This window comes from Platichthys flesus, chromosome 3 (assembly GCF_949316205.1).
Source record: "Platichthys flesus chromosome 3, fPlaFle2.1, whole genome shotgun sequence".
Classification (NCBI taxonomy): domain Eukaryota; kingdom Metazoa; phylum Chordata; class Actinopteri; order Pleuronectiformes; family Pleuronectidae; genus Platichthys; species Platichthys flesus.
Window position 1 is genome coordinate 13,494,268 of NC_084947.1, and position 10,427 is coordinate 13,504,694.

Below are 10,427 nucleotides of genomic sequence, written 5' to 3' on the forward strand. Positions count from 1 at the left end.
AGACGCTGGGTTTACCGCTACATCAACAAACCTTCACGACACTGAATCGATTTGCGACAGGCTGGGATACCAAACCTTCAAAATAAAAGTCGTATCGAAAAGGACAGTGCTGCAGAGCCATTGCAATAGAAGTATGTTATGTATTATTTGTAATATGTTATTAATGAATACGCACATACAACAACAATAATTATTGATGTGCATGTTTTTTCCTTTTTTTCATGATTTTACAGTTTTCTGCAACACCGTCTTCTGTTTTCTGTGACGCTGCGACGGATGTTAGTGGTATCTTAGCAACCGAAGAAAATAAGTTAAACGTTCCTGCTTGCGGCAAAAACACGAGTTGACAGGTTTGTAGCTTATAATACATTTTAATACTGCTTTACATAAACTAAGACAAGCTAAATGTGAAAGCCACTGGTATAAATATAGAGTTATATAAGAAAAACGCCAGGTTTATTTATGTTTAAAAACTAATTGAAATGTGTAGACTGGTGTTCAAATTGAACACACACACATGTAGATATATAATCTTGTTAAATGTACCTTATCGTTACTTTAGGCCAAAGACATGTCATAACTAGTGGTTTCTAAAAGAGATTGTGGCCACAACAGATGAACTCATTTCAAAGTTCCCATTCAAAGACCTTTCAAAAATAATCTGCATCTAAAAATAATTTGTATCTTATGTGTTTTTACCCCTATAAATCAAGTTTAATTGTGAGACATGATGATCAATGATTGTAAAAATTGGTTTTCACTTCCATGAAAAAGGGAAAAGAGCGGAGACTATAATTCAACATTAGTTTATACAAGGTGAACAGCGAAATATGAGAACATCTATCATAACAAAGTGTTCAAAGTTATTGGTAAACAAACAGGTATGCATATTATTAGTGTGGATATTAGTTTATAAGCTAATTATGAGTGTGTTAATATGATCTCAGATATTTCTGGATTGTCTGTTCACATATTACAATTTCCTTTTGTCCTATCATTCAGTATGTCCTCAAAGGAGGCAACAGTGGCAGAGACCAAGACTAAATTGAAGGATCGGCTTATGAACCCTGACCTGTCAGAGGCAATCCCTCTCTCTGTTGAGGCTCAGCCCATCTCAAGAGTACTGGAACATCGCATCAGTCAAATTGAGGTTGTTGTAACTCTGCCTGCTATCCTCCGCTTCAACAGCGCTTCTAGCGTTGTGGATGAGAAGTTGAACAGGGCACTTGAAAAGCACCGACTGTTAGCTGAAAGACTTGAGAGAGAGACACAAGACGGTCTCAAGAAGGAGGCAGAGGGCGAAGATGGAGAAGAACAGAAGAGAGCAAACACACGGCTTGAGAGGGACATCAAGGACTCAGTGAAGGATCTGCTCAGGTTGCTATGGACGCATCCAGACGCCATTCCTGTTTTCAGGGCAGAGCGAGGTGTGGAAGCAGAGGAGAGTGAGGTAAAACTAATCAGAGGGCTTAAGATGTTTCACAGCCAAATGGTCGACAGGTTGCTGACCAGTGTGCATGAGGAGCAACAGCTGGTCCTCTACAAGCCGTCGTCTTCATCCCCTGCCCACAGTCAGGTGCACAAGGCTCCAGTGGAGGAAGAGGTAGCTGCAGCCATAAAGGCAATAGATGCAAAGGTAAGGCACCAGATCGGATGATGAAAAATAAGCCTTTACATGAATAATGTTCTTATGTGCAACACAAATAAAATTAGTGACTACTTAACCTTTTTTCCTATCTGACTTTGTCCTGTATATGTTTCTGTCACAGATTTCTCAGAAAAATGTGGAGATCGAAAAATTGCAGGAGTCCCTGGACGCAAACAACTCACAAAAACTGCACATTTCACCCACATACAAGAAGTGTCAGCCACATATATCAGAGAAACAAGCCAGTATGCAGCAGGAAGTTGATCCACTGAACAATCAGCTCAACAATTTACTCCGTGAAAACAAACAGGCAGAGAGAGCACTCCAAGAGGTAAGTTTAGTTCATTAAACGTATTCCAGAAAAAGTTTCATGTTGATTTGAAATATTACGTTTTCATTAAATAAAACATCATCATCTCTTATTTTTTTCTTCCTTTGCAGAAAAATGAAAAAGTGGAGGCGGAAATTGAGTATTTGCTTCAAAGGTTTGACAGTGACATGGCAGAGAAGCAGGTACAAACTCAGGCAACATAAATTGTCAAAAAAATAAATAAATATGAAGTGTATAGTATACATTTGTATTCAAAATTGCATAACTTGCAATCTTAAGATCCTTCAACCAATGCAGTTTGATCTATCTATATATCCATCTGTCTATCTGTCTATCTGTCTGTCTGTCTATCTATATATCTATTTACACTTATATATAACACTTATTTTCTTAGGTCAGATTTCTCGTCCAACTTATTTTTTCATCATTCTTTCACTGCTGACCATCTTTATCTCTTTTTCATTCTCGCACCTGCCACCTGCCATCACGTCTCTCAGGCCGAACTGGAGCTGAATGAAATTGAGTGTGAAAGGGAGGAGGAGGAGCTTAGGAAGCAGAAGGAACCATTCTCGGTCCTAGAGACAGAGTACGACCAGATCATAGAGAGGCGTCGGCTGGCAGAGGAGAAGAGACAGGAGGAGATGAAGGAGCTGGAGCTGAAGACCAAAGCTGCGATTTTTGCCCAAGCGTGGTGGAGAGGCTACAGCACCCGCAAGGCCTTGAAGAACAAGGGAAAAAATAAGGGCAAAAAAGGCAAAGGGAAAATGAAATGATCTTCTGACTAGTTAACTAACCCACACTCTAGCTGAAGGGCATGTTTCGCATGATTTATTTAGAGAAGCCTTTTGAGCAGATATCGTTTTATTCCAGATTAAGTTACTTAAGGTATTTGCTGCTTTCTAATTCTTTTTAAGAAACAGGTAATATTTGTATGTTGTGATTTTGCAGACAAAATCAAACTACTCTTAAATAATGAAACAGCAGCAGATACCAAAACGTTATGTTCCTTAAAACCAACAGACATCCACACAGGTCGTGTCTGTGAGCTTTGTTGCAAAAGATTTCCAGCACAATTCGACATAACTTTAAACTGAACAGGTTGAATCAACCAGTCTAAGTTAAAGCCAAGACTCATTCAGTGGGTGCACGTGGCCACAGGGGGACAGTATAGAGTCTATACTGTATTCTTCTATTCTAAATCATTAAATACCTACAACCAATAACGTTCACTTGGTAGTTTTGTAAACAACAGGAACAAGGGATCCAATATCTTTAGAAGAAAGCACATTTGTGTTTCAGATCTTTCAGGTTTTTTTTCTTGTCTTTCACACACGAAAAAAATACAGATGAAAATGTCAATAAAGGTTGTGGTGAGAAGAGCCGATTGTTGATGTGCTGTACATAAAATCACATGATCTCTAAAGATTAAGAGCTCACACTGCAATGAACACTGACCTGATATCTGTAAGATCTGCAGGAAATCTTCATCTTCATAACATAAATTACACACACAACAGAAAGCAGCTGCAACGAATCGCGGTTTGTCCCTTTGGTGCATTTCCTTCACAGGATGAGGTATTTTTTAATTCATTTTTTTTCTTCTGTTTATTGGAGTTTTATAAGGATAATTCACACTCAGCATCTGAAATACATTCTACATAATTCCCGTCCCATTTGTCTGACAATTGGTCAAACGAAGCAAACACCTTGTTAACATAAAGATCCTTAACAAGTCAAATCCCGTTACCAAGCCAGGCCAGATCTGACTTGGAAGGGGTGAAAAGATGATTCACAAGAATAAGAGCCTGTATTGATGCACTCTGCAAGCCAAAAATGGTTCCGAATTTGTACCCAGATCTTCACAGTATGGGCAACTACAGTTTTTTAAAAGAACCAGAGTTAAAAGGCAAGGGAGCTGTAACCAGTGAATGGTGTTATTTAAAAGATTCCAATTTAACCCAAGCGGGAGTTTCCACATCTGCACCACTATTAGCCCACATTATTACCTTTTGAACATTGCAAGCCGAGTAATAACGAAGAAAATTAGGCATTGACATACCTAATAACTTTTGGGCCTTTGTAAAAAAGTTCTGCGAATACGGGGGTCTTGCTATCCCATGTAAATGCAAACGGTTTGGTCGAGTGTAGAAAAGTGTTTTTTAGGAATGAAAATTGGAATTCATTGAAACAAATACAGAAACCTAGGAAGAACATTTTATCCTAATAAGATTGATCCGGCCAGCTATGATAAAGGTAACATGCGCCAGCGGTTTATGTCCTGCCTGCACTGATCCAATAATTGTGTGATGTTTAATTTATACAACTTGTGAAAAGACCGTGGCACCACCACCCCAAGGTATTTAAAATGGGAGACACTCTCTTGAATGGGAAGGCTGGGGTTGGGATATCGAGAGCTGCTTTGTTCATGGGATAAAGTTCACTTTTTTCTAAATATCAGTTTGTAACCTGAAAACTTTCCAAATCGTTCCAAAGTAGATAGGACGTGCGGTAAAGAAGATACTGGGTTAGCAATGTACAAAAGTAAATCATCGGCATAAAGTGATAGCTTGTGTGCTGTGTCTCCTCAAGTTATTCCTTCAATTGCCTTGCATTGACGAATAGAAGCCACAAGCGGTTCAATCGCGAGAGCAAAAAGCAGTGGACTCATATGACAGCCCTGTCTTGTGCCTCTATGTAGTGTTACACATTTTGAGTGAGAGTCATTAGTATGGACAGAGGCTAAGGGAGAGGCCTACAACAATTTAACCCAGGAGATAAATTCATCACCAAAGCCAAATTTCCTCATGATCATAAATAAATATTCCCACTCCACCCGGTCGAACGCCTATTTGTAATAGGATATTACAAGTTCAGTATCTTCCAAGCGGGTGGTAGTATAAATAATATTGAAGAGCCTACGGATATTATAATAGGAATGTCTGCCTCGGACAAAACCGGTTTGGTCAGGTAGCACTAGCTTGGGAAGAGTATTTTCAAGCCGCAGAGCAAGGGACTTAGCGAGAATTTTACAGTCCACATTTAGAAGGGAAATCAGTCTGTAAGACCCGCACAACAAGGGGTCTTTGCCCTTTTTAGGTAGGAGACAGAAAGAGGCTTGGTTCAGGGTTTCAGGGAGATAGCCAATTGAAAATGATTCATTAAACATAGATAGTAGTATTGGGGATAAGTCTTCTGTAAATTTCTTAAAGACCTCCACTGAGATCCCGTCTGGTCCAGGGGATTTGCCAGATTGCATATATTTAATGGCAGCACAAACCTCCTCCAGTGTCAGGGGGGAATCAAGGGCATCTTTCTGGGAGTCCTCAAGGGTTGGTAGGTTCAAATTTCGAAAAAACGACTCTGAATCTGAACCCTTATCATCATATTCAGACGAGTATAAGTTTGTACAAAACGCTACAAAGGCATCATTACATTACATTTCATTTAGCTGACACTTTTATCCAAAGCGACATACAATAAGTGCATTTAACCCCGAGGGTACAGACCAAGGACGACAAGAATCAAGAAAGTACTTCTTCAAAATAAAGCAAAACTATAAAGTGCTATAAGTAAGTGCCATTTAAGTGCTACTAAAGTGTTAGTTTACAAAAGTTGTTAGTATATATATATATATATATATTTTATTTTATAGTATAGTCGAAAGAGGTATATTTTTAGTTTTCGGCGGAAGATGTAAACTTTCTGATGTCTGGATGTCAATGGGGAGCTCATTCCACCATTTAGGAGCCAGGACGGCAAACAGTCGTGATTTTGATGAGTGTTTAGCTTGCAATGAGGGAGCAACGAGCTGATTAGCCGAAGCAGAGCGGAGTGAACGTGCTGGGGTGTAACGTTTGAAAAATGTCCTGGATGTATACTGGACCGGGTCCGTCCAAGGCATCATTAATCTCCTTATGGTCTATGGTCACTGAACCCGAGGTGGTCTTAATTTTAGTTATCTGGCGTGAGGCTGCAGTTTGGCGGGCTTGGTGAGCGAGAAGCCGGCCTGCTTTGTCGCCAAACTCATAAAACAAATGTTGGGACTATAGTAACAGCTGCTGCCGAGGCATACTGATTGTCCAGCTGTGAAATTTTTACAGAAAGCTCTTTCAATTTAGCCATCCTTGCCTTTTTTGTATTTGAGGCATAGCCAATGATTTGGCCTCGCAAATATGCTTTCAGCGCTTCCCATATGGTGCTATGAGATACCTCTGTTGATGCATTGATCTCAATAAAAAATGTTATGTGAGTTTGGATGAATTTGACAAAAGCGCTGTCAGAAAATGGAAGAGAGTTCAGGTGCCACCACTTATATGGGGAAGGATGATCAGGAAAATCTAGTTCAAAGGATAGGGGGCGTGATCAGATATAACTATACTATGATAAGTGGGAGGGCTTGAAGAGGGTATAAGCCGCCTATCTAGAATAAAATAATCAATCCTAGAAAATGTATGATGAACTGGTGAAAAGAAAGAAAACGCCTTACCTGTAGGGAAGTGAAAACGCCAGGGTTCAACCATTCCGTAATGCTCAATGAAGATACTAATAGATGTGGCCATTTTAGACCCTGGTGCATGTCTGGTAGAAGACCGATCAAGACTGGGGTAGAGAACACAGTTAGAGTCACCCCAATATATATATATATATTATAATAATAATAATTCATAAAAATCCTTACAAATTCAATAGGGCCTCCCACCGATTTGGTGCTCGGGCCCTAAAAAGGAATAAAATTAGAAGACAGGTCAGTAGACATTATAAATTTCCATTACATTGTCACAGTCTTTTACTGGCTGCAGTGAGCCTACATACCATCACTCTCCGTCGTTTTCTGACGTCACCGCTGGTAGAGTCTTGGACTTGACAAAAGCAGACGCTTCGGTTGGAGTTTCAAACTGGTATTTCTTTTCATTTAAAAAGAACCGGAGCCTTGCCGGATGTAGCAGAGAGAACTTCACTCCTGCCCCCCGAAGCTGTTTCTTGACTGGGAGGAACCGAGAGGAACGTGGTTCTTTTAAAGAGTAAGTCCGCACTGAGATCGGGGTAAAGCTGATATAAGCTCCTCGGTATTTTCGCTGCCCTATCTCCCGCGACATCCGCAGCATCTGCTCCTTCGTCTAGTAATGCACGCGCACCACCATAGCCCGCGGGGGACCTGTCGGCTGTGGACACAGTAAACACGATGTGGACTGTACCAAACCGGATTTTCATCAATTTCTTAAATCACCAAAATGATGTCATCCCTAAAGTTCTCATAGTCTTTGTGGTACCATTGATCTTTCCATATAGTCTCCTTTGAAGAGAGACTTGAGATTGGCACTAGTCTTTGTAGTACATTTGAACTTTCTTTAGTGGCCTATTTTAATATAATTGGCATTTTTTCATTTCCATTTTGTTGTTTTCTCTCATTTTCCAAAGGAACTTGGGATCTTACCATTCATTATGTCTGCAAAAACTGGAACAGTGTTGGCAACAACAAACGCAAAGACCCAATCGAAGGATCGGCTAAAGAACCCTGACCTGTCAGAGGCAACCTCTCTCTCTGTTGAGGCTCAGCCTATCTCAAGAGTACTGGAAAATCGCATCAGTCAAATTGAGACTGTTGTAACTCTGCCTGCTATCCTCCGTTTCAACAGCGCTTCTAGTGTTGTGGATGAGAAGTTGAACAGGGCACTTGAAAAGCACCGACTGTTAGCTGAAAGACTGGAGAGAGAGACACAAGACGATCTCGAGAAGGGGGCAGAGGATGAAGATGGAGAAGAACGGAAGAGAGCAAACACACGGCTTGAGAGGGACATTAAGGACTCTGTCAAGGATCTGCTCAGGTTGCTACGGTCGCATCCAGACGCCATTCCCGTTTTCAGGGCAGAGCGAGGTGTGGAAGCAGGGGAGAGTGAGGTTAAACTAATAACAGGGCTTAAGATGTTTCACATCCAAATGGTCGACAGGTTGCTGACCAGTGTGCATGAGGAGCAACAGCTGGTCCTCTACAAGCCGTCGTCTTCATCCCCCGCCCACAGTCAGGTGCACAAGGCTCCAGTGGAGGAAGAGGTAGCTGCAGCCATAAAGGCAATAGATGCAAAGGTAAGAAACCAGACCGGATGTTGGAAAAAAGACAAGTAAAAAGACAAAGAATAATAGTTACTCATCAACCTTTGTCGTAGCTGCCTTGGTGCTGTGCTTCTGTTTCTGTGGCAGATTTCTCAGAAAAATGAGGAGATCAAGGATGTGCAGCAATCTCTGGACAACATAATAGCAACAGCACAAAAAGTGTTCATTTCACCCACATATGGGACGTTTCAGCCGGAAATATCAGAGAAACAAGCCAGTATGCAGCAAGACGTTAATAAACAGAGCAGCCAGAGAGACAGTTTGCTCCGTGAAAACAAACAGGCAGAGAGAGCACTCCAAGAGGTAAGTTAGTTCATGTAACGTGTCCAGAAAATGTTTCATGTTGATGTATAAATATAAAGTTTTCATTAAAAATACAACATCATCTCCTATTGTTTTTCTTCCTTGGCAGAAAAACGACATACTGGAGACAGAAATCGAGTATTTGCTCCGACAGTTTGACAGTGACATGGCAGAGAAGCAGGTACAAACTCAGGCCTCATAAAGTATCCAAAGGAAAAATACAAAGTGTAATTTCCCTGAAGCATAGGCAGACACGTGGATTATGTGCTTCTGGTTTATCGAGAAACCATGTTGGCTTAACATCAAATATTAGCATTCACAACAACTTTTCATTATGCATACAGGATGTCCGTGATGCTAGCTGCTTGCTGGCTAAACACATGCATTCTTTGGTCAGATCTCTCAGCTCAAGCCTGAAACATGCTTCTGCGTTTTCACGGGCCCGTAAGCGCAAGAGCCCTTCCGGGTCCCTTACGTGCTTATGTATCCCTCCTTACGTGCTGACGGGTGTCGACCCCCTTTTCTAAAATTTACGGCAAAGCTCCGCAAGCTCACTCAGCCCGCAAGGCTGTGATTGGTCTGCTCTACATCCCTTCTGGGGCTGCATTTCCGGTTTCATGCGCCGTAACACCGGCAGAAATCACGGAAGATTTAGAAGAACGAATATGGACCAAATAGAAGAGCACTTGGCAGAAGATATCCGACAGTATGATCACTTGTATAACCTGTCACTGACTGGCGGATTTGTCCGCCAGAAAAAGGCTACGAGGAGCCGCAGTGGCTATGTAAATAAACAATCGACAAAGAAGAAAGAAGGCGTCTCTAAGGTCGTCTCGACAAAAAGCATTACTCCGCCTAGTGTTCTGGCGCGGAATTGCTTTGTAAGACGCGCAACGGTTGGGGAAGCATGAATGAAAACGAGTCTTGCGCCACAGCGGCGCGAAAAGACGCAGACGCAGACGCAGAAGCATGTTTCAGGCTTAACTTATTCTGTCTTTTCCGTCCTTGCACTGGCCACCATCACGTCTCTCAGGCCGACCTGGAGCTGAATGAAATTGACTGTGAAAGGATGGAGGAGGAGCAGAGAAAGCTGAAGGAACCCTACTCTATCCTGGAAATAGAGTACGACAAGATCATAGAGAAGCGTCGGCTGGCAGAGGAGAAGAGACAGGAGGAGATGAAGGAGCTGGAGCTGAAGACCAAAGCTGCTATTATCGCCCAAGCATGGTGGAGAGGCTACAGCATCCGCAGAGACTTGAAGAACAAGGGCAAAAAAAAGAAGGGCAATAAGGACAAAGGCATAAAAGGCAAAGGCAAAGGCAAAGGCAAAAAGAAATGATCCACTGACTAGTTTCATCACCGACACACACTCTCCCTGAAGGGCATGAAAGTATTGGATACTTTATTTTGAAAAAGTACACCGCAGATTCAGTGTACTTGTCATTTATGTCTAGTTTTCCAATAAAGATTCTTAAGTTTTAAATTAATATTTGTTTATGTGAATTAAATAATATAACTTTCTAATTCTGTGTGAGCAGCATGTAATATTTGGATGCCAATCTCACAGGATGAAACAGCAGCAGACAATTTATAATTTGTATTCCTTTTAAACCAAGACATCTACACAAGTGGAAGACAGGAGTCGTTCAGTGGGTACACCAGTTGCTGTTTTCTGTCATGGCCACATGGGGACAGTACAGACTCTATTATTCTAAATCATCAATTACCTACATTCAGATATGTTCCTTTGTAAAAAGCAAGAGCAAGTGATTGAACCACCAACAGTATAAGTTATTTGATAATGATAATAGATGCACAGTATAGTTCACGTTAAAGCCAAATTTAAATGAATCGTGAACACTGTCAGAACATTTCATACTTGCATCCAGACCCATTCATTACTGCTAGGAACTAAATGAATGTCCTAATAACTTAGTAAATTCATCAAAGTACTCTACTTAAGTGACCTACATGTACTTTACGTGAGTATTTCCATTTTATGCTTCTTTATCTGTTTTCTTAAACTTGCGGTCC

At 41.1% G+C, this 10,427-nt stretch overlaps 1 protein-coding gene across 1 annotated transcript; it reads left to right on the top strand.

Annotated features, from left to right (window-relative positions):
* Nucleotides 1-20: 20 nt before the first annotated feature.
* Nucleotides 21-9,762, top strand: iqcd (IQ motif containing D). The gene is made up of 10 exons (XM_062381036.1): nt 21-131; nt 234-350; nt 1,003-1,636; nt 1,770-1,979; nt 2,090-2,161; nt 2,477-2,743; nt 7,398-8,063; nt 8,178-8,393; nt 8,503-8,574; nt 9,427-9,762. Exons 3-10 carry the CDS (start codon nt 1,004-1,006, stop codon nt 9,730-9,732), a joined length of 2,442 nt encoding a protein of 813 aa, XP_062237020.1. The 5' UTR covers nt 21-131; nt 234-350; nt 1,003; the 3' UTR covers nt 9,733-9,762.
* Nucleotides 9,763-10,427: the final 665 nt, after the last annotated feature.

What these genes read in the sequence shown, in the direction of transcription:
- iqcd (XM_062381036.1), top strand. Translation starts at nt 1,004, where the DNA reads ATGTCCTCAAAGGAGGCAACAGTGGCAGAGACCAAGACTAAATTGAAG. An exon ending in TAAAGGCAATAGATGCAAAG is followed by an intron (nt 1,637 to 1,769) that starts GTAAGGCACCAG and finishes TTTCTGTCACAG; the next exon opens with ATTTCTCAGAAAAATGTGGA. An exon ending in CAGAGAGAGCACTCCAAGAG is followed by an intron (nt 1,980 to 2,089) that starts GTAAGTTTAGTT and finishes CTTCCTTTGCAG; the next exon opens with AAAAATGAAAAAGTGGAGGC.